Source organism: Dama dama, chromosome 1 (genome assembly GCF_033118175.1).
Source record: "Dama dama isolate Ldn47 chromosome 1, ASM3311817v1, whole genome shotgun sequence".
NCBI lineage: Eukaryota > Metazoa > Chordata > Mammalia > Artiodactyla > Cervidae > Dama > Dama dama.
In genome coordinates, this window is record NC_083681.1 from 8,741,330 (window position 1) to 8,765,841 (window position 24,512).

At 38.7% G+C, this 24,512-nt stretch overlaps 1 protein-coding gene across 8 annotated transcripts in view; it reads right to left on the reverse strand.

Annotated features, from left to right (window-relative positions):
- Window positions 1-579: 579 nt before the first annotated feature.
- YAP1 (Yes1 associated transcriptional regulator) overlaps window positions 580-24,512 on the reverse strand; it is a 126,685-nt gene continuing 102,752 nt past the window's right edge. For 3 of the 8 annotated variants that reach the window (XM_061143472.1, XM_061143455.1, XM_061143464.1), the window contains exons 6-8: window positions 9,543-9,673; window positions 6,044-6,156; window positions 940-4,565 (exon numbers count right to left, since the gene is read on the reverse strand). In XM_061143472.1, the coding sequence (XP_060999455.1) occupies window positions 4,327-4,565; window positions 6,044-6,156; window positions 9,543-9,673 (483 nt within the window). In that variant the 3' untranslated portion in view covers window positions 940-4,326. Of the gene's footprint in view, window positions 4,566-6,043; window positions 6,157-9,542; window positions 9,674-22,188; window positions 22,237-24,512 lie in introns of all 8 variants that reach the window. The other 5 variants (XM_061143417.1, XM_061143407.1, XM_061143436.1 and 2 more) reach the window with 3 other exon arrangements.

A 24,512-nucleotide genomic window follows, 5' to 3' on the forward strand; every position in this document is an offset into this window, starting at 1 on the left:
CTGGTTCACAGACTCCAGAAGGACTGCACGCCATCCAGTGTAAAGCGTACCGCCTCTTGTGAGTAGCTCCCTAGTGGGAGGGGCAGTGTCTACAGACACACAGTGTGGTTTGGTGTTAAAATGTACAGCCAGTAGGGGTTTGTGCATTTTGCAGAAGGGGAATAATCAATTTCAAGTTCCACAAAATGTTTTACTATCATAACACTGTTTTCAGACTTGCCTCACCAAAACCACGTCAATAATTAAGATATTATATACACACAAAAATAAACGATTGACAATCAAATCTACTTCTTCAAAGTTCAGAGCCTACCACTTAAATCTGTGAGTGTTTTAATTTATAAAATAATACCTAAAAATTTTCCTAAGTATTATAGGGCTTCCCAGGTAGCGCTAGTGATAAAGAACCCACCTGCCAATGCAGGAAATAAGAATCATGGGTTTGATCTCTGGGTTGCAAAGATATCCTGAAGCAGGGCATGCAACCCACCCTAGTATTCTTGCCTGGAGAGTCCCACGGACAGAGGAGCCTGGTGGGCTATGGTCCACAGGGTCGCAAAGAGTTCGACAAGACTGAAGTGAGTTGGCATAGCACATTAAGTATTCTATTTTGGAGATATAAAACCAAAGGCTGTTTTGAAAGAAACACTATTTTCTTCTGTGCTGCTATTAACAATCATTTAAGACTTGAAGGGGATACAGTTCTGCTTACACACTTTTATCATTGAGGATGGTTTACAGGAAGAGTACAGAACATAATGGTTCAAAGAATTATATCCACACTACAAAAGTTCCAAGTGCCAGACCAACCTTAAGTTTAACCTGTCTGCCAGTTAGTTACCACTATAATCACCTTTTATTACTTGCACTTGTTCTACTGGAAGACCCATTAAGAAGTCAAAAAAGTTTTAAGTATATTAATTGTTAAAAACAACAAAGAAGAGTTTAAAGAAAGAATATATTTGAACCATATAAACAAACAAAAAGGTATTACATAAGAAAAATAATGTAACAATTTATGTAAGTACCTAACATATGAGCATGCTCTTACATCTAAAACAAAAAATAAAAAGGTAACATTGGTACTATATATATATATTTGACAACTGTGCATTAAAGAATTCTCTAATATAAAACATTTAAAATGTGGAGAATATTTTGCCAAGACACAGAAAACAACTGTTAAGATAGGCACACCCACAATTCTTATAAAAACATGCTTATGGAAGATAAAATTGATCTGAGCATTCATTTCTCAGATGTGAAGAGGCTATAAAACTGTAAATCACTGGATATTGCCTCCCACTTTTGCACTGTTTGAGTTTCAACACTGATTAGTATAAATTATGAATTACACAATTAGTTTTACTTTTAAAATTTTAGTGTTTCTGCCAAGGTTCCATATAAAATGCATCTATTTAGTATGAATACTTAAAACAGCAACACCATTTGTATAAAAGTTAACTTTCTAATTTTTTTTTTAAAGCACTATTGTTTAGAAAATGGTTATTATAACAAATAGTGCTCTGGAAAATCTGAAACTACCAATCAATATGCTCCATCAACCATAAGTAGATCTAATAAGCCCTAACTAAAAAGAACACAAATGTAAAAAGCTGATAAATTTAAAGATTATAAAATTGGTTTATTGTAAAAGCAATTCAAGAATACCCAGTTAAAATCTTATTCCAATGCCACCCAATACAACCAAGAAGCAGTTAAACACTTTTACATTAGGAACAAGGACAAAAAACAAGAAAGACCACATCAAGGCTGTGATTCAAACTCAGAAAGAGAAAGGCTTAGGTCTCCTTCAGGTCAGTACAATGGGTACAATTAGGTCAAAGCACCACGTCCTCCAGGCACCATGGTGCTGCTACAGCACTGAGGTATAACTGGGTAAATCCAAGTTGAGGGGGAATGAAGAACTCCATATTTTTGTTTTGTGGGTGTACTTAAGTGATTGAAATTTTAGGAACAACTGCCTTTAATGACAGCAATATGCAAGACAAGTTTTTATTGAAGAAAAAGAAGCTTATAAAGTTCTCTATCAAGGTCCCACTAAATCTTCACAACCCCCCTCCCATTTCCCCACCCTCTCCCCTAATCTAAAGCTACTCTGCTGATATATAAGATGAGATCGTAATTTGTGGCTTAATGGCAAATTGTAGGCACTCCTTCTAAGTAGCTTTGATCTTCTGCATATAAAAAAGCCAACATGCTGTATCATCCATCCATAAACTCAAATATGCGTTCTAGGCAGAATTTCATTATTCCTCTTAAAAAAAAAAAAATCAATACATCTATCTGCACAGTGGCCATTTCCCCCCAGACTTAATTCAAGATTTAATCTTTCTGCTGTTTTAATAATAGCCTTAGAGTCAGTTATTATGAATGATTGGCCTATGAATCAATATATATAACATGACTGCATTTTGAACACTGAAATTACCTAATATAAAACTTCCAACTTTTGCAGTCCTCTAAACTGAAGGGTCAAAATACTTACATTTTGTAATCAGAAAAAAAACCCCACCTGTTTTCCTAAGCTGAGGCTTTTCATAGCAGTTTTAGCCAGGAAAAGAGAGATTTTATGTCTTATAAACCCTTGAAAATAAGGGCTTATTCTATAAACATTGAAAGACCCTTAATCGCAGAGGTGCTAGTTGATGCCACTATAATTCACAAGCAAGTATTACTTCATAGCTTATATTGAAGGGTTGATTCATGCTCATTTTGTTCCTTTAAAAATACTCTTTGGAAAACATTATTATTCCTGTAGACACATACTCTAGTTATATCTCTTCCAGTAAAAATAAAAGTATAATCATGATTATCTCTATTTCTTTGCTAAAATCAACTAGTAATATACATTAATCTGATCACTTTACCAGCTAACTTATGACCTTAGAGTATCCCATATACTATCCAGGGTAAATTCTCAGCATATAAAAGTAGGAGCAAATTTTATAAGTAAAAACAATTTCGTAGGCAATATTTCAATGTAGTCTTTAATGTGTTCATTATAAAAGAGAACTAAACTACTAGACTTTACTTCCAAAACTAAGGCGAAGGTAATCTTTCAAAGTTAAAGGGGATAATAAAGCCATTTCTTGTTTACTTCTTACAAATTCAGCAGATAATATCCACTGTGTGCCCAGAGGGCATACAGGACTCCTCGCGGCACCATCCATAAGAACAGCCCTTTCTAGAACACTAAACCACCACCACCACCTGCACGCTACCCCTAACCGGATTTAAACTACTTGTGAAATATAAATGACTAGTCTTGTATTCTAAATGCATACATTCATAGCTACTGTTTTAAAATAAATTGGAAAATAGGGAAAACTCAAAAAAAAAAAAAAAAGATACATTCTGCTATCACACTATCATAAACATTATAAGTGTGTGTGTGGGTATATATAGAGAGAGCTGATTACCAAGATTTAAATAAGATGGTTAAAAAAAAACCAGGACATGTAGATTTACCAAAGGAACTACAATAACTGTCCCAAGCTAGAAGTATAAACAGATGCACTACAATGGTAATTTGCCTAGATTCTGAGGAAAAAAGGAAAAACCCCTAAGACAATAAAAATCCCGATGAAGACAAAAAAAAAAAAAAAACAAACCCACGATAAACCCCATCAAAATCTATACTAGAGTATGTGGCAATAATTAATATATTTCTATGGAAATTATCTCAAGCCTTATAAGCTCCTAAAATAAAATCAAGGTCACTATGTGACTAATGATAGCACTAGGAGGAAAAAAAAAACCACTGAAAGTAAAACAGTCTTCAGCCTTGGTTTCAGCTAGCTTTTCAAATCAGTCTAAGTACTAAACATCAGATACAACATTTTTGGCTTGTTAGACCAGTAAGTCGTGTTTTTCCACTGGCCAAAGGCAGCTGAAGAAAAACTGCTTGAACAAACTAAATGCTATGACATGAAGCATTTGACTTCCAAGTCTGAGTGTTCAGTTAAAATGATTGGTGAACATCTAACTGGGCAAAAGGAATGGCATCCATCATCCAAACAGGCTCACTTCCCCCAGCCCCCAAAACAAACAGTAGTTATAATAGCAAAAGAAACAACAGTTTTTTTGATTCCTTAGAGCCAACTATGGAAGAGGTCAGCAATATATTAACAGCAGCAATGGACAAGGAAGAGCAAAGTAGTGGATGAAAGAATCCTGCTGGACGTTTGTTCATCTTTTCTGTATTAGCCAGAAGACTGCCCCTGGCTTAACTGGAAATTTCAGGTATAGGTCTTAATCTCCTTAGATCCTTCACAGATTTAGAATTCAGTCTACCTGAGGGCTCTATAACCATGTAAGAAAGCTTTCTTTATCTAGCTTGGTGGCGGCCAAAACAGACTCCATGTCGTTGAGGATGTCGGAGCTCAAAGCTTCTTGCAGGCTCGGCATCAGCTCCTCCCCTTCTATGTTCATCCCATCTCCCTCCAGGGTTCCGAGGTCCACGTTTGTCCCAGGAATGGCTTCAAGATAGTCTGGGAAACGGTTCTGCTGGGAGGGCAGGGTGCTTTGGTTGATAGTGTCACCTAGAGGGACCAGAGAGAGACACAAAGAAAACAGGTCCTTTTCGAAAAGCCGACATCATGTGAGCATAGAGGTCCACACACAAATGGAAAGAAACGCATTCCTGATGGACTTCCTCCACTGATGCCCACAGTTTACTTTAGGCCAAACAACCCACAGACGGCAAAGTAACAACGCCAAGTTTCCTTCTGTTTCATCTGTTCAGATACTGAACAAGCCTGACCGCTTATTACCACGTGCTAAGCACTGATGGGGGTCCTGAAAAAAAGTTTGTTGAAAAATTATATACAGCGAGAGAGAAAGAACAGGTATGACTCTATAGCATCAGGACTTGCCTCTGCGCCAGGCATGCACCACCATGATAAGATAAAACATAAAGATGAATGGTGTATACCTGTCTTCCTCCTAAGTACACACTACGGAACAGAATAAAATAAAAAGGCTGCAGGAAACTCTATCCCACTCTTGGGAGACTCACATTCACAACAGTAAAACCATGCCTCCCAGAAGTCCTTGGAAAAGTAAGTCTTCCTAGCTTTGCTTACAGGTCTCCCAAACTTACCTGGCCAAGAACCCTTTTTTGCCCATGACGATGTTAACATTCCTGAACACTTCAGTGGAATATGTTTTCAGAAAAACTAACATAATCCATTAATTGTTATAAAAGTTTAGCGAGAAGGGAGAAACTGGGGAGAGAGGAGTAAGGAAAGGTGTTGCGAAGGAGATGGCATTGAGGTGACTCGTACAGATGATTTAAGATCCAGATGAGGAGAGGGTGGTGTGGATTCCCAGGAACACCGGAGCCATGGGCTGGATGCACAGCAGCACAGAAGCCCCGCCAAACGCTCCCAAAAGTGGCCAGCTAGCTGGAGAGCTGCTTCACTGTCCAGCCAGCTTGTGCCCGCTGACAGCCGCCAAGTCTAGGTCAAACGGTAAGCCACGGGGAGCAAGGGTTCTATCACCACCCCAGGGGGGCAGGTTTTCAAGCTCCTGCAACTCTTCAAACAAAGGAGGTAAGGCCACCACCGAGCCTTTCCAACCTGCCAACCTGAGCCCCGGGTCACCTAAGTTGGACGAATGACCGTCACAAAAAGAGGAAAGCAGACAAAGAATCACATACACAGAGAGACATATAAATCAAATACAGAGCTCTCGCTCCAAAATTAAGAATGAATATCCATGTAACAGAGACTTCTAACTGCCCTGCCCATTAACTCACTATTTTAAATTAACGCAATATCTTAAATGCTAAAATAAGTCATGTCAAATAGAGATAAGACATCCATGACATTTAAAAAGTCGGAAGAGACTTTTACAAGATGCTATTTAAAAAGAAACAAAGCAGGGTCAGGTAAGTTTACAGGCTCTTAACTGGTTTTCTTCCGAATACTCTTGGCTCACTATAGTTTATCAGAGCCGGCAATACAATGACTGCATCTGACTGAAAGCTAGATTACCAAGAGCAACAAAAAGTACCAACCTGTATCCATCTCATCAACACTGTTCAGGAAGTCGTCGGGGGTCCGAGGGACGCTGTAGCTGCTCATGCTTAGTCCGCTGTCTGTGCTCTCGTCGCGAGAGTGGTAGGTGCCACTACGAAGAATGAGGGTCACAGACCAACGCAACACACGTAAGAAAAGATTCAAGGTGAACACATAAACACTTGCTCAGTACCAACATGACTCCCGGAGGATTAGCGAAGACTCCTGCCCTGCGGCATTTGAAACAGGCACCCTCCTTCAGGGTCCGCACCAAGCTCCTGTGCTATGAAGCGAAATGGACAAGTTGATCCTAATTCAGACTGGCAACCTCAGGGGGCCAAAATTTCTCCTAAGGTTTTGTGGTCATAAGGGAAAAGCAAGATATACCCGGCTTTCCTGAGTGACAGGAAACTCTTGGTGTAACGCCATTTGAATTGGGGGGCTCCACACAGCTCATCTGTCTCAAGGTCTCCATGCCCCAAGTGGCAGGGGTCACAGGCATGGGTCAAAACACAGCTTCCAAGTGATACTAAGACAGGCCTGCACTAGGTTCCTGCTGAATTCCTCGGCTCATGCAGAGAGTTTGAGCCAGAAAAATCAACCCTAAATAAAGAACCAGAATTTCTTTTTCGACTGGGCCAAAACAGACGAGTAACTGCTGCTAAGAACAGAACTCACTAGCTTGATCTCCTTGCTTCTGTTCGGGAAAGTGGGGGGAACCCCGAACAAACACCTCAGCATGAAACAGGAGTCCTGAGAGTTCCAACTGAAGGAACTGATTAAAAAGAAAAACCAAAACAACCCTGCAAGGCACATAGCTTGAGAAAAGCAGAGCCAAGACAGACTTTTATTTTAGGCTGAATAAAAAGTATCACAGATTTACATACAAGTATGGTAAATATCCTCAGAACATTACTTTCATAAACAGAACACTTCCCTAACCTAGTAACACATAGACACCAGGTGGCATCGATGGTAAAATTGGGGGTTCCACTAATTCTAGAAAATCTTACAGCAAAGTGTGAAATAAAGGCAACTGTAATTCTTAACAGTCTCTTACTACAGTGTGAACTTAACTCTCCTCACAGCTTGGACGTTTGAAGAGCTGTTCAGTTTACAAAAAAATTAAACAAAAAATAACTAAGCTTTAAAAACGAGCTTTCACAGTTGCTCAAGGTTGAGAGCTCAAGCCCCTAAACTTCTTTCCTACATTACTCAATGCACTTGCCTTGTTCCCCCTCTCTTTCACACTGTATATTGCGACCACTAGTTTAATGCTTCTGTCAGATTTTGGCAAGGTTCGAAAGCCTCACACAGATCCAAGAAAACACAAATTTGCCTCTGAGACCATTTGTGCACAGTGCAGCCACTTGGGAGAAGCCCTCAGGATGTGGTTTGTTTTTATTTTGCCTGACTCGATCTGGGACAAGGGCCTGGTCCTAGTCATCACTATTCCCACTGCTCACCACAGGGCACATATCAAGACACTCAAGACTGTTAGAGAACGGCTGGATCTACACAGTTGTTCAGAGTTCTTTCCAGGCCTCAGGGGAAGCGCAGGGGCATTCCTGAGGACAGGGTTCACAAGGCCATTTCCCTGACTGGGAACTGCTCCCTGCCGCCCCCACCTCCCTCCACTGACACGCACTGAGCATCTGCTACTATGTGACAGGGGTGAGACAAGGCTGAGGAATCAGAGGTTAACAACAGCAGCCCACAACTGATGCTTTCTGAGAGGCTCACCATTTCAGGGAAGGAGGTGAACAAATACATGTACAAGGTTCAGAGCAGAGGAGGAAACTTTCAAAGTACAGGGGAAAGGTTTAATGGAGGGGAACGCCAGAGCTGGCCTTCAAACACCTGAGTAAAAGGGAGACGAGAGAATGTACCACCACCACTGAGGCAACTCCGTGGCAAGTCAGGGGAACAGGTGCTTAGAGTTTAAGGAATATGCATAAATTACACACAGGCAGTGGGGGAGACCATCCAAAGTCTCTGAAATGAAAAATGCAAGAGTCAGATGTGTGTTTTAGAAACTTGGGTACTACAGACAAGAGACATGGGATTCTGCCCTGAGACCAGCAACTTTGGGGATGATTCACTCTGTGTTCTTTACCAGAAAATAGAATCTTAAACTGTAGCTCAGTTTTTATCAAAAGTTCTAAGAATCTGCACAAACGACTACCAGGAGGATATGCGGTCTACATCCCTTTTTTCTAGATGGTCTCATTTTATCCCTGGACCAATAAACACAGGCCTTCAACAACATGGGTACTGGAATGACACTGATCTGAAATTTCCTCTGTGGGGGGAAAAAAGGTCTGTGGCTATGACTTTTCCTAATTAACCTCAGAATTATAATCTTCTATAAATACACTCAATTATTGGCAGAACTTTAAACTGCATATGTCAGAGAGTAAATAAAAAACTTAAATACATTTTAGATGGCCTTTCAGTTGTCCTGTTTTCAATGTCATTTGTTTCCAGGACTTTTTTCATTTCTCTTCTGATTTCTTCTTTGATGGTCTTTGAAACCAAACCAGTCAATCAGGGAACCAGCACTAATCTTAAGAGACAGCAAGTTTATTGTACTAAACATTTTGGTATGACAAGGTATCTTTTTTTCTTAGGATCTGGATGTTTTCAATTCAACTTGTAAGAACTGAAAGGGTAGCATAATAATCTTCTTAAGTCAATATACCTTTCAATATTCTTAAAAGTGCACTGTCTAAAACTGATTAAAAACAAAAGCAAAGACCAGAAAGCATTTGTTCCTTATTTTAAAAATTGAAACTGAATAAATATTTGACAATCTACAAGAAAGAACTGTAGTTAAGTCTTAGTTTTAAATGCCTTTCTAGGCAAAGAAGATGATCTGTCTCAGCTTGCAGTTTTCAACACAGCACTATATATAATAACATCTTTGCAATATGCCTGAAATCCAAGATTTCTGGTAATTCACTAAAAATCATCCTTAACTGTGCTATTTTTGAATACTCTTTAATGTTAACACATTATTTGAAAAAGACACAACCTTTCTCTTTGACCTATAGCCCTTAAGAATATGAGGCCTTACAGTGCTTCTGTAGTGAAACTTCTTAGGTTGAACACTTACGTGGAAAATTCCTTCCAAAGATCCTTATAATGCTGCCCTAAGCAGGTTTAAGATGCTTTTTTTTCCTTTCTGCTTTCATAGAAAGGCATTCACATGTTCCTTCACGATTCTGCAAGTAACTGTTAGTCAACAGCACAGGCACAAGCAAACACGTGACTCTGAGTAAGTATCCCCTCTACAAGTCTGAACAGCTCACTTCCTCTCACAGCAGCCAGCGTCTAATCCTCAAGCTTTATTGTACGAGCCGTTTATGGAGATATTCATTTACAGCCGTGGTTTTCGGCCCACACGGATGTTCAAACAGCCTATTATATAGAAGCACTAAGGAGAACACCGTAAGCTGGGATTTTTTCAGGTGTTGGCCAGCAGCAACTCTTACCAACCTGTTAAGAAAGGGATCTGAGCTATTGGTCGTCATGGTTCTCAATTCCTGAGACATCCCAGGAGAAGATACTGGATTTTGAGTCCCACCATCCTGCTCCAGTGTTGGTAACTGGCTACGGAGAGCTAATTCCTTAAAAAAAAAAAAAAAAAAAAAAAAAAAATCAACACAAACAGATTCAATCCACTAATTAACAAATTTATCATTAAAGTCATAACCCTGTGCATATAAAGTTTAAGTATTAACATCTAAAAGTTACTGAGTTGACCAGTCAGAAGGACCAAGTTCTTCTCTCCATTTCAAGTCACTGAACATTAAATTATATCAACTGAAAGTTTATCTAGGCTTATTAACCCCCCAACAAATACTTAACTTAGTTTTCTCTTGTTATTTTCTTTATTCTGGCAGACATGCCTAAATCCCTCCTTTAGAGTAGGGTGGCAAGTCTGACCAACCCTCATATGGTTTTATATATTTGGCACCAGTAATACAAATAATGTCAAAAGAACAAAATTTGGTGATTTACCAAGACACCCACACACCTCACTGCCTTTCTGCACTGTTTGGTATCAACTGACTCAATCTGACTTCAGGTTTTTCAGTCTTGAGCTACTGATATCTTCAGGGGTATCCAACAGCTTCTCAGCAGGATACCACCTGGAAACTGAGCAAAAGCTTTGGCCCTTACTACTGATTGTTTCAGAACACCTGTCCCAACATGCTTTCAAACATTCTAGGTCTCAGCTTTTTATCTGCCCAGGGCTTCAAGGCGAGCTCACTTCACTCTGGCCAACTCCTACACCTTCATTACCAGCTTGTCCTTTCCTCACCGTTTTGTCCATTCACTGTACCCTTTCCTGAGGATTTCCACTGTGCCTCTGAAGCTCTCATCAACATCTTCTCCTTGACAGTTTTGGTCTGCCTTGAAACATGGCTTTCTATCACAAAGGACACTACCCCACCTCTTGCAAGTGGGCTGGCCTACTCACAGAGGCACACACCACCTCCAAGACCCTCACTCCCAGAGCACCACAGGGTCCAGAGGCCGTGGAGATTTTCTCTGAGCTCTGCACCAACATTTCTAGACTGTGCAACAACCACTTTTTACTCAGGTTTCTGCCTTCTAGATAAACCATCCTTTAAATGGTTTCTTAGCCAGAAAGTCATGACGGAATGCAGAGGGTCTATGAACTACGACAGAGAGAAAAGTTACATCTTTATTTTCATTAAACTGTAACTGAAAGTTACCATTTTCTTCAATTATGTTAGGCAACGAGGTATTTACTATACCTCCGATTTTTCATCAGTAGAAAACATTTTCATAGCATACTCCAGTTGTTAAGTTTCTTAAAAATGTTCATTACTATTCCAATATTAGTCATAAGACATGCTGCAATATCTTATTACTTATACATTATGCAGATGATTTATTCAGCATGAGAGCTCTGTAAATTTCTGGATTCCAATGATCTTTATCCCCACATACTTCAAAATCATCCACTTGTACAGCCAAGACCTTGCTATTCAAAACCAAACCTGCCTGTCACGTTTGGGACAATGACCACTGTCTCACTTCATTGAAATTGCACTTTACCACTCGAGAACTGTCAACACCCATGAACAAGATCTATACAGTAATCTAAAGTTGAAATCCCTGGATCTCTACATCGCAACAATACCGTTCACTACTGTATTTCAATCAGCAGTGCCCCTGTCACATCCTAAACTGGTATAGAAAGCTCCTTCCCAGAAATCTTACACATACTCATCCTGCTTTCTGGGACCGTATATTTTCTCTCCACCCAGTAAGAGGTAGAACTCTTGCTATTCCAGTTTACTGGCTCTTTTTCCCTACAAGCTTGAACTCGGGCCTGATCATTTTATTTATTCCTTGAAAAAATTTTATTTATTCCTGGCTGGGTCTTCCCTGTCGTGTGTGGGCTTTCCCTAGCTGCGGCGGCCCCTCCGGCTGCAGAGCGCGGCCCGAGCGTGCAGGCGTCGGCAGCTGGCGCACCGGCCCGGCCACCCAGAGACCTCCTCCCGAGTCGGGGGTCGAGAATCTGTGCTCCCTGAACTGGCAGGTGGACCCCCAACCACTGAACCACCAGGGAAGCCCTGAGCGGATCACTGTAAATACACACGTGTACCTTTAAGACTCCCGATGTACACACAAATTTTGTTTCAACACAGCAGATTCCAACAATGAATCAATACTAAAAATATGCCTGTGTCATTTCTATACTGAGACTGCTAAGAAATGCTAAGAGAAAAACCATACAGCTATCCAGATTATCATAAATTAATTCTCTGGTCTTGGCTGGGCCTCTAGTACCACTTACTGTTTTTTGTGTTTTTTTTGGGGGGGAGGGGGTGGTGGTGGTGGTTCTTGGTTACTTTTTCTCCCATTCTCATGATTACTACTCCAAATCCGGCCCACACTCTCAAGCCCCCGGTCACTCACAGTGCTCTTGCTTTTTCTAGCTCCCCCCATTTAGATCAGGACACTAGAGGTCAACAGCCACAATCTATGCTTTTCTAGTCCCCCCTGTCACCCTGGGCTGCGCCCACAAAGCCATCTTCATTCATACTTACTTTACAACTTTTCTTCCAGGCTCAAAAAATGGATTCCCTACCGCCACCTCACACTCCTAGGAGCTTCTGGGGATCCCATTGTTTTCTCTGTATCTTCTGTCTCTGACATCAACCACGGCCCACTTTCATCTTATATGGTAACAAGTGACTTTAAAACAAACACAGTTTGCACTCCCCACAGACTGTAGGTCTGTAATAGGGCATGTTTTCCTCTGGTACCATGTCTTTCATATACTCTTCTCTTGACTGAAAACAACAACAACAAAAAAACACTTTTCTTATTAAGATCCAGGTACCTTCTCTAGGTAATTCTCCAGAATGACCCCATCTCCATCTTTAGATTGAATTAGACAGATGGAAATGTTGTCTTTAACACAATGCTCAGTTCAGTTCAGTCGCTCAGTCGTGTCCGACTCTTTGCAACTCCATGGACTGCAGCATGCCATGCTTCCCTGTCCATCACCAACTCCCAGAGCTTGCTCAAACTCATGTCCATTGAGTCAGTGATGCCATCCAACCATCTCATCCTCTGTGGTCCCCTTCTCTTCCTGCCTTCAATCATTCCCAGCATCAAGCTCTTTTCCAGTGAGTCAGTTCTTCACATCAGGTGGCCAAAGTACTGGAGCTTCAGCTTCAGCATCACTCCTTCCAATGAATATTCCAGACTGACTTCCTTTAGGACTGACTGGTTTGCTCACTTGCAAATCCATGGACTGCAGCACTCCAGGCTTCCTGTCCATCACCAATTCCTGGAGCTTGCTCAAACACATATCCATCAAGTCAGTGATGAAATCCAACTGTCCAAGGGACTCTCAAGAGTCTCCTCCAACACCACAGTTCAAAACCATCAATTCTTCAGCATTCAGCTTTCTTTATGGTCCAAACTCTCACGTCCACACATAACTACTAGAAAAATCATAGTTTTGACTAGATGGGCTTTTGTTGATAAAGTAATGTCTCTGCTTTTTAATGTGCTGTCTAGGTTTGTCATAGCTTTTCTTCCAAGGAGCAAGCATCTTTTAATTTCATGGCTACAATCACCATCTGCAGTGATTTTGGAGCCCAAGAAAATAAAATCTGTCACAGCTTCCCCATCTATTTTCCACAAAGTGATGGGACCAGATGCCCTGATCTTGGTTCTTTGAATGTTGAGTTTTAAGCCAACTTTTCCACTCTTCTCTTTCACCCTCATCAAGCAGCTCTTTAGGTCCTCTTCACTTTCTCCCATAAGGGTGGTGTCACCTGCATATCTGAGTTTATTGCTATTTCTCTCGGCAATCTTGATTCAAATTCATGCTTCATCCAGCCCAGCGTTTCTCATGACGTACTCTACATATAAGTTAAATAAGTAGGGTGACAATATTCAGCCTTGATTTACTCCTTTCCCAATTTGGAACCAGTCTGTTGTCCCATGTCCATTTGTAAATGTTGTTTCTTGACTTGCATACAGGTTTCTCAAGAGGCAGGTAGAGTGTCTGCTATACCCATCTCTAAGAATTTTCCAGTTTGTTGTGATCCACACAAAGGCTTTAGTGTAGTCAATGAAACAGAAATGGATGTTTTTCTGAAATTCTCTTGCTTTTTCTATGATCCAATGGATGTTGGCAATTTGATCTCTGGTTCCTCTGCTTTTTCTAAATCTAGTTTGAACATCTGAAAATTCTTGGTTCACATACTATTGAAGCCTGGCTTGGAGAATTTTGAGCATTACTCCACTAGTGTTTGAGATGAGTTTAATTGTGTGGTAGTTTGAACATTCTTTGGCATTGGCTTTCTTTGGGATTGGAATGAAAACTGACCTTTTCCAGTCCTGTGGCCACTGCTGAGTTTTCCAAATTTGTTGCCACACTGATTGCAGTACTTTCACAGCATCATCTTTTAGAATTTTCAATAGCTCAGCTGGAATTCCATCACCTCCACTAGGTTTGTTCATAGTGATGCTTCCTAAGGCCCACTTGCCTTCACATTCCAGGTTGTTTGGCTCTAGGTGAGTGATCACCCCATCGTGGTTATCTGGATTAGTAAGATCTTTTTTGTACAGTTCTTCTGTGTATTCTTGCCACCTCTTCTCAGTAGCTTCTGCTTCTGTTAGGTCCATTCCATTTCTGTCCTTTATTGTGGCCATCTTGGAATGAAATGTTCTGTTGGTATTTCTAATTTTCTTGAAGAGATCTCTAGTCTTTCCCATTCTATTATTTTCCTCTATTTCTTTGCATTGATCAATGCAAAGTTCAGTTCACTTCAGTTTAGTTGCTCAGTCGTGTCCGACTCTTTGCGACCCCATGGACTGAAGCATGCCAGGCTTCCCTGTTCATCACCAGCTCCTGGAGCTTGCCCAAACTCATGTCCATTGAGTCGGTGACGCTATCCAACCATCTCATCCTGTTGTCCCCTTCTCCTCCCACCTTCAGTCTTCCCCAGCATCAGGTGGCCAAAATATTGGAGTTTAAGCTTCAGCATCAGTCCTTCCAATGAATATTCAGGACTGATTTCCTTTAGGATGGACTCTCAAGAGTCTTCACCAACACCACAGTTCAAAAGCACCACAGTTCTTTAGCACTCAGCTTTCTTTATAGTCCAACTCTCACATCCATACATGACTACTGGAAAAAACACAGCCTTGACTAGACGGATCTTTGTTGGCAAAGTGACGTTTGCTTTTTAATATGCTGTCTAGGTGGGTCATAGCTTTTCTTCCAAGGAGCAAGCATCTTTTAATTTCATGGTTGCGGTCACCATCTGCAGTGATTTTGGAGCTCCGAAAAATTAAGTCAGCCACTGTTTCCATTAAGGCTTCCTCTCTCCTAGCTATTCTCTGGAACGCTGCAGTCAGGTAGATATACCTTTGCTTTGCTCCTTTTTCCTTTTGCTTCTCTTCTCACCCTGAGCGTTATCTGTGTATGATCTCAGTACTTATCACATGATATTGTAATCATTCCTTCACTATTTCTTCTCTGTCCCCTAAGGGTACAAAGTGAATAAATTAATGGCTGCTTTGGAGCATAAAAGAGCTTCTAAACACTTTGAAGAATTTACACTGCCAATAAAATATGAGGATGTTAAAAGCAATAAAGTTTAAAATGAGTAAAATTACAGGCTCCAGATGAGATCAATGCCTCGAGAAGAGGCATCCTTTTGTTTTCTGTGTACCTAGTTTTGAACTCCTTGCAACACGAAGCAAATAGATCGTTACTGAAACAACTTAATAAACTGGCTGTACTTTTCATATTGTCCTTCACACCTTTTTGTCTTACCCTTTTTGATCGTTTCTATTTTTTTAAGGTTTTATGAAGCTAAAGCTAATTGCCATGTGCAAAATCTCCATGTTCTCATTCTGCCACATTGCTTGTTTGAAGCTGTCAGATTTTTACTTCTTGCTTCCTTTAACAACTGAATTTCTACTGTCAGCAGACACTGAAAACCAACTATCCACATTTACAAAGAAAGGTAATTTAGAGGTGTGAATAAGAAGGCTGATCTTTCTTATAAGTTGCCTAAGATATCCAATCCCCTGAAAGGCTACAGAAACATATAGTTCTCATCAAACCTATTTATGAGTCAAGACTAAGAGCAACTAACCTAGGGATTCATCTAAAGTGAACTTGAAAGGAACAAGGGGAAAAAAATGCCACTTTATTTACTGGGAGTGGTGGCAGGATGGTGTTAGCATTAATAGTAGGGAATACGGCATGAAAACAAACGTAATGTGGTAAGGCCAATAATACAAATAACATACACATAGATTATAGAACCCATACACACCAAGTATGAATATTCAGCTGTGGTCTGAAACTTCTAGTTATAGGAAAAATAAACAAAACCCCAAAACCAACCAAACAGGGTTGATTAGAAGTAATTTTTGGTTTTACTGAGGTATAATTGATATAGTTTACACATATGTTATCCAAAAATGGGTATATTTTTACATAGCTCAGCATTTGCTAAAGATAAAATGACTTCAAGTAACTAAAGTTGACTTGGTAGCTCCCTCCCCAAAGCATTAATTCTTTTGTTAACATTTTCATCTGCTGTGAACATAATTTATTTCACAGACTTCAATAAGGAAGATGAAACATTTTTGTTGATATTTTAAAGAAACTGTCAAGAATTGGGGAGGAAAACCACATGTATTCATTTAGGCAAACAGGCCAACTTCTCCCCCACTTCTTATATATAAGAAGTTTGGAGTTCACGTGAATATGAAAACAGTAAGGCCCACTTCCACATAAACACACACACACACCCCCACATAGAGATGGAAAATCGCAGAAGTGTCCAACTCAGTGCTAAGCCTCATCAGGTTCTAAAGGAGCGTGAATGTGGAGTCAGGTTAACTGAGAGAGTTCCTCCCTAAAGCTGTCCTGCTGCCAGTGAGAACAATTAGATCATGGGTTTTCACTGTGAGTAAGCTTTATAATTCCTTGTATTCTTAGTCAAGGACTGCAAATGTGAAAGTGAACACACTGCATAAAATTAATAACTTTACAGTAAAATATTAAAAATGTTTCAGAGTGTACAGAATTTTTGCTAGTGACTTTGTGAACTTAGTTGCTCAGTTGTGTCCGACTCTTTGTGACCCCATGGACTGTATCCCACCGGGCTTCTCTGTCCATGAAATTCTCCAGGCAAGAGTACTGGAGTGGGCTGCCATTCCCTTCTTCAGGGGATCTTCCTGATCCAGGGATCAAACCAGGGTCTCCTGTATTGTAGGCAGATTCTTAACCATCTGAGCCACCAGGAAAGCCCAGTGCCTTTATAGAAAAATAATTACTTTAATATGGATAACTATGAAATGAAGTTACATAATCTGAATTTTTTAATCAAAAATATTTCATATAAACTTTCTTAATAATATTCATCTTAAAATAATGCCTGTATATATCTACATATACCTAGTTAGAATACACCCATTCCATTGCAATTAAAACATTTTGGATGAATATGAACATTATTTTGTAATTGAGTAAATCTGGCATAGCTGTTTTAAAAATTAGCCTTGGGACATATTTGGATTGTCTACAAAAACTGATTTCAGTTGAAACATTTCATGTTGAAAGTTATGTCTATCTCTAAAGAAGCTTTTTATCCCAAACAAATGTCTAAAATTAGAATACTGAGCTAAAAATACAAGTTCGTTAAGCTTCTCTTTTCCCAAAGGTAGTCAGAATAAATAGTATGACAGACTTTCAAAAATGGAGAACTAAGCAAGTTATAGGAAATTCAGCCAAAATTTATCATGCTTCTGTATTCCAAAGGTCAAACAATTCTTTTAGAGTATTTGACTTTTTCTAAAGGAAGCAAGTATTTTTAGCTCATTTTCTTCTGTAATAATACAAAAATGTGGTGACTTTTCCCACTGAGCCTGTAAATCTTAGCTAATCTGGTATGCGTGTGGAGCCAGGGCTATCCGCCCTGTAAGTAAAACTCATGGACCCAGTTTGGTCTGGAGGGAAGTTTCCAGGATAGTTTATAAAGGAAAACAGGATTTGCCTGGTTCATATAGTGGACTTTTATGGACTCAAAATCTAGACATGAGCCACTGGTCCTTTTTCAGTTTCCCTTCTCTTATCTAAGTGGCAGTACCATTTCTCATAGGATAAAAAAGATACTTTAAGATATTAAGTATTTTGGCCCCATAAAAAATTGATGTTTTGGTTCACACTATTTAGAAAAATAAGGAGAAAGGCAGTAGAAGAAGTCAGTAGTCCGGAAACACTTTGAACACTGCTAGATTATTAAATTCTTAGGAGTACCCTACCAAAATGGAGGCATATGCCTATACAAAATCAAAATTTAGAAACCAGTCAAATATCTATCAATAGGTGAATAGATAATCAACTGTAGCATATCCATACAATGGAATACTAGGTAGCAATAAAAGGAAATGAACTATAGATATAATATGAATGAATCTCAAAATAATCATGCTAAGGTGAAAAAGTTATGATCCCATTCATAGAAAATCCTGTAAAATTAATGTCAACTTTACTGTCTTAAAGCAATTTTTTTCTTCAGCCAATACAATTTATGTCTCATTTCTGGATAATACATGGCACACAAATGAGTTTTCCCTTCTTGAACCCAATCAATTTATTTAAAGTAGGTTAGTTTAGTGAACTAGAAACCCAAATTTAGAAATGGAGAAAAACTCTAAAAATACACATCTTTTAAACAGTTTGTCTTAGTAATAGCAGTCTATGTCAACAGAAGTAAAAAAAGCCATTTCCTCCAACTATTCAAGATAGGTCCTTGTCATACCCCATTTTCCAACACAGTTTTAAACCACCATAGTATATTTAATTATGTCAAAAGTTATTAAAACATTTAACCAATGTTGAGAATGCTTTTTTTTTAAATATTTGTGGCATTTACCGAAGTTATCTTCAACTTCAGAACAACCCTTTTGACTAAAAAATGTGTATATATGGATTTGGGAATAGTTATGACTACTGTATGATAATCTTAAATTCTTAAAAGTGATAATCAAAATAGAGTTGCAGTTTTATGTTCCCACAGCATGATCCTGAGATTCAACACTCTGACAGATCTCTTTTGTAATTTATGCTACTTAATTGTGGTCTCAAAGTAATAAAATTATAACATTGTTCAAATTACTATGACCTTAATGAATAAAACAAATGAGATAATATATTAGAGTACGCAGAGCGTGAGGTTGAATCTCATCCCTTCTTATATGGTTTTCAACATGCCCATTAAAAATAAAATATTCATGGGAAAATACCAAAATGAATCTGTGATTTACTCAATATTAGGAATTCAAAAAGGAGAGATAACCTTAGCTTTTCTAGTATCTGCTAACATAAAAGAGAGTCTGGAGGGAAAGAAAGCCAAAGATTTGCTCTTATTAAATTCAGAAAAAAAAAGTTGCAGTGATTCTTTTCACATGGCTCTGAAAAGAGGTATCATTTTGCTCTATTTGACTAAAACTATGGACATCTGAATTTCTTCACCATTTTGGGCTAAGAGTGTAGTACAATATGTTCAATATTAATACTACAATATTAATTTTTATTTATTTAAATTATTTTTAAATTAATTTTTCAATCCCTCAAAACCAGTAACTGACCCTGGTGTGTTATTACTATATACATGGAATGGCAACTACACAATATTCACTAGTTGCAAAATATTTTTTGCAATATAAATAATTTCTATGAAGCTATAATTTCTATTAAGAGTAAAGCAATTACTTGCTCAAAAATAAAGTTAAGATATCTATACATAGCAGTCTTGTTTCTATTTTCTGGGTTTTTCAAGAATTCTGATGAGGGCTCTTGGGGATGTGTTTTGACCTAGGCCTGATGAAAGAAATGGAGAATCTTAATTAGTAAAAGGGAAGAGGAAAAGACAGGTACTCTTAATGGGGAAAAGGATTCCTCATGAGTGGGATCATGGCAACAAGACAGGGGTGTGCACTTGGCTGAAGGAAGGTAACTGGCTTAACCAGAATTGAGAGAAGGAAAGAAGACTACTGACCATAGACCATAAACGAGCCAGGCTGCAGAGTTTAGGCCTGACCTCACAGGTACTAAGGGAACCACAGGCAGTAAGAACCACATTCTTAAGCGTAAGACAGGTAAAAACATTCACACTCAGGCGGGGGAACCATCTTTTCTCCAAGTTGAACATCACATGCACGCTCAATCTCACAGAGCAAAGACAATGCTTACAGTTTCAAAGTCTTCTTTTGTTTTTTCCTGAGACTAGAAACTGCTTTAGAAACATAAAAATAGCTAAGCTAATCTGAATGAAATTAAACAATTTAAAGCTTTATAAGGACAAGTTTTCCAAAATTCTGCCAACAAACCCTAACAAAGGGAATAATTTCCATTTTTAACTAAGAAGATATACTAATGCCTTTAAAGTTGTCTTAATTTTTCAGAATTTTGCATTACCCTCACCCATACTGACACTAGCTTACATGACCAGAGAATTCTACAGTACAGACATGTTTTGTTAATCCTATGCAGAAGTACTTAGTAATTTGTAAACATTTTGAAGTCTGATACTTTCCCACAGTCCATAGCAAACGAGCTATATAATTATAAAATAATGTCACTGATTTCATTTTGCTTGTTAACTCATCTGTACTAATTTCTATTAGAAAAGTAAAAACAAATAAAAACAAAGATATCTGACAACTTTGAACAAAAGTGTCTGGCATTCAAGTATTGAATGGATCCATCGCTTTTTCTTCATTATTCCTTTGTACAGTCTGTTCTTTGAGACTGGAAAGTTTCTTCTTCCTTTCTTGATTATCTTGGTAACCTTATTTAAAGGCATCTTCACTTAAGACTGTTCTTTGTGAAAATTTTCCTGACATCTACATTAAGATAATCCAGAAAATAAGTAGGATGAGAAAAACACAAATACTTGCTTGATACAAATACCACCAGTTTCTATGTATTTGAGCAATTCCAAATTTAGCCCTATATTGGAATTTCATACATTTTCCCAGTTGTGCCAGGTAAATACACTGACAACTGAAACTTATATAACAAGCTAATAATATGTTATTCTCCACATATGCGAAGCTAATTTAAAAATTAAAACTTTTCATAAAACCTGTCTCTTTCAGGTTTCCAGCTCTGGCTTAGACAAATCTAAGGGATCAACACTGTAATCTTAATACCATACAAATTTATTGATAATAGAATTTTAATTTATAAGCCTTAACTTTTATAAAGCTTTACTACTAAAAGAAGTATCTAAAAACTCCTGATAATTTTAATGAGAGCAACTATTTACACTTATACTGATGTATGAAATAAAGATCTGAAGGTAGTTCATTTATTTATCAGATTTAAAGTTTAAGATCTTAATAGGAAAAAATAAACAGGAGACAATTTCAAAACACTTTAACACGGAGAACTTTTTGCTTGATCCCAAGTCTCATTTGAATTAATTTCTGCTCCTATGTTTCCACTTTATTTAAAGATCCAATGCTGCAGTGCTCTTCCCAGTCAAATGTGAAATTAGCAGCCCTCATTGTAAGAATGTCTGCACTGCTTTAGCAAAGATGATGTTCATGAATTATTCCCTTACTTGATTTCTTGATTAAAGAAAGCATTTATGAGAGAGATAAAGAATAGAGATTTTCCTGTCACCAAGTTAACTGGTCTCTGTGAGGATTGTATCTAGTATAGTATCTAGACAGACAAGTTAACAGAATCTAACGTGAGTGGGGTTCTGACAATTCCCACTTCCACAGTTCATTCCAACACAATGCACCTGTCAGCCTCGTGCAGAAGAGCTAGAGAGAATAAAATGAAGCGTCTCATGGTCACCTCTGCCCACCTGAAAAAAGTGCAATAATTCCTCAGCTTCTACTTCCTCTATAATCGGTGAGCCCTAAACACAGAGATCTCTTTGGTTTTAAGAATGAGATTCTCTTCGTGAGTCAGACAAGTGCCTATGTTATAGAAGGAAAAAGTGGCCACACCCACTCCATCTAAATAAGATACCTTCACAAGCAGTGCTTCTTTGGGTTCACCACGGAGAAATGCTGATAAAAGCCAACAAAGAGACCCAAAAGAGTACTCAGGTAGAGCACTGTTCACTTCTCTCTTCTAATGATTTTGACATTCTTTCTTTGGAATGTCCACTAGGAAAACATCTCCCTTCCTAGTAGTATCATTACACTCTAATGGATTTCCTAAAGTAGCCTACCTAAGGAAATAAGCTGTGCCACCTTTGTTACTGTTCAAATTTTTAATTCCTGTAAGTCACTGTAAGCACTACTTCAGGCTACACAAATAAAAATCAGGCACACTTCAAGGCTGACAGGATGCATACACTACATATCAAATGTGGGGGCTGAGGGGAGAGACCTCCACGGAGTCAAAAGAACTACTACTATTGTGGGAGGAGCAGACAGTGTCAACTTTCTGGGAATAGCAATGTTAACTTAAGTAGCTTGGTAGGAAGGGGCCTTGAAGTTATTCTTCAGTGAGGACAGGCCCCCGGAGCACAAGTTTTTCTCTTTCCTAATAGAATATCTGTTTTCAATGCTAAAACATCAGACAAGAGCCTACCTGACATTTTGGAGAATTGGCTGTGCTGGGATTGATATTCCGCATTGCCTAAGAGTGAAAAATAAGATGGATAAAAATTACTTTAAGCCACATGGGTTGGCTGTGAAGGCTGACTTACAAATTCCATCCAGACATATCACCATAGCACAGAATTCCCAAGCTAGCTCAAGAAGAAGCAGACTGAGGGAGACAGGAGACCAGGGAGTCACCACGGAACACACAGAAGCCTCAGCAGTGTTCACAGTGTTGAGGGCAGGACAGGTGTCGGGACTCAAACACAATCTGATACTGGTCGGGTAGGTTCTTTACTTCTGAGTATTAGATGAAGCAGGGAAAATATAATTTGATGTTTCAGTGATAAGAGAAACTGTCAGTGGAAGAAGTTCACAGGAAGCCAAAAGACTTAAACTGAATTTATACTGATTGCTAAAAAACAAACACCTTAAACAATACACCATTAGTATAAGATTAGAGCAGGTCGGTCACTTCAACAGAAGAATAGACAACACAGTAGGCAGTAAAGAGACAAAGAAGTCACCTTTAAAGGAAGCTATTCTGTCCGGGACCATCACCCAGAGTAAGAGTGGGAATAAGGCTTAGGAAAATTCTTTAGAATAAAGAATTTCATAAGCAGCAGCATTCTGCCCACCGGCTGGGAAGGGGATGGGAGACAGCTGATCTACAGCAACGAAATGACAGATTTTAATCTTTCTTATTAATAAGGTTTCTTGGTTTTGATGGTCTTCAATTCATATGTGAAATAATATTTACTTACACCATCTAGTACTCGGTACGACAAAATGAAAAGCAAGCAATGAAAATAGGCTGTGTAAAACGTACCCTGAAATTACTTTATTTCTTCTAATAGCTATATAATTATATTCTCGATGGTGCTACCTTGCTCTGGTGATAAAGTTTTATTTAAATGAAAAATGTCTTTCCTTTATAGTAATATGTTAAAAGTCTGTCAGAGGTATAGTAAACTTGTTAACGTGCTTCCTTTTTCTACTTTCTTAAAGGCAGATGAGGAAATACTTCTTTCAAGACCACTTCATGACACCATATACGGGCATCATCTCCCTCGCTCACTTCTGGGGCCAGCCTCACCACGGGACACTGGCTGGCTACCGACAGCGCAGTTTGCAGGTGTGGCGGTCCGGGGTGCTTGTGGCTCAGTTTAACTCTTAGGTACCAGTTCTTCAAGTCCCAAATCAGAGTTCAATCACTACATCCAGTTCATCTATTTCCATTAACACTCAAGTGACACTATTAAAATATAACCTTCATGAAGAAAACAGTACCTTGTTCAAATGTCTACACCCTGGCAACAGAAATGTACCATAAACAATATTTTTAATGCCTTATCTTAGTATGCCATGATTTAGGGCAGGGGGAATAATATAGACACATGTATTTCATGTTTGTAAATAAAGAGAAGGTCTGGGGTGGGGGTGGGGGGAAGCATAAGAAATTGTTAGCTATTTACCTCCAGAAAAGAGAACTAGAGAAATGGAAAGGGAGATTTTATTTTCACTTACACCTTTTGTACACTTTCAAAATCACACTGTGCTTTTATTACCCAAAATATTTATATAAAAATTTTAAAATATACTAAGATCATACCCCCAACATCTGAACTTTAGATTTTATCATTCTGAAATTTGAGATGAGGGATTATATTTTTATGGCACAAAAAAGCCAACAGTATTTCTGAAAGAAAATCTATAGAAATGGCCCTAAAGGTTTCCAGCTCTCTAATGTTAGAACCTACCCTTCCCAACGTGAAAAAACCACCACAAGCACGTAATTTTAAGACACTTGGGGCTCTTCTAAACTTGGGATAGCCTATGTTACATTTTAAATAAAACACATCTTAGATCAGCAATAGTGAAAGCTATCTGTCCTGTGAGAGGTATCCTATTGGTGTATTCTTCTAGACAGATAATTTGTTTAAAGTAAAAGATGTTTCTTCCCACGTGATGTTCCAGTTTCTCCCTTAGTGAAACCTTCAGATATTAAATGGTCTGCAGTTCCCTGTATAGACATACCTCACTTTATTGCACTTCACAGACACTGCAATTTTTTTAAAAACACACTGAAGGTTTATGGCAACCCTGCGACTAACAAGTCTATCAGAGCCATTTTTCTAAAAGCAATTGCTCACTTGACGCCTCGGTGTCACATTTTGGCAATTCTCACAATATTTTGGCCTTTTTCATTATTATTTTATTTATAACAGCAATCTGTGATGTTACTATTGCAAAAAGATGACTCACTGAAAGCTCAGGTGATGGCTAGCATTTTTTTCAGCAGTTAAGTATTTA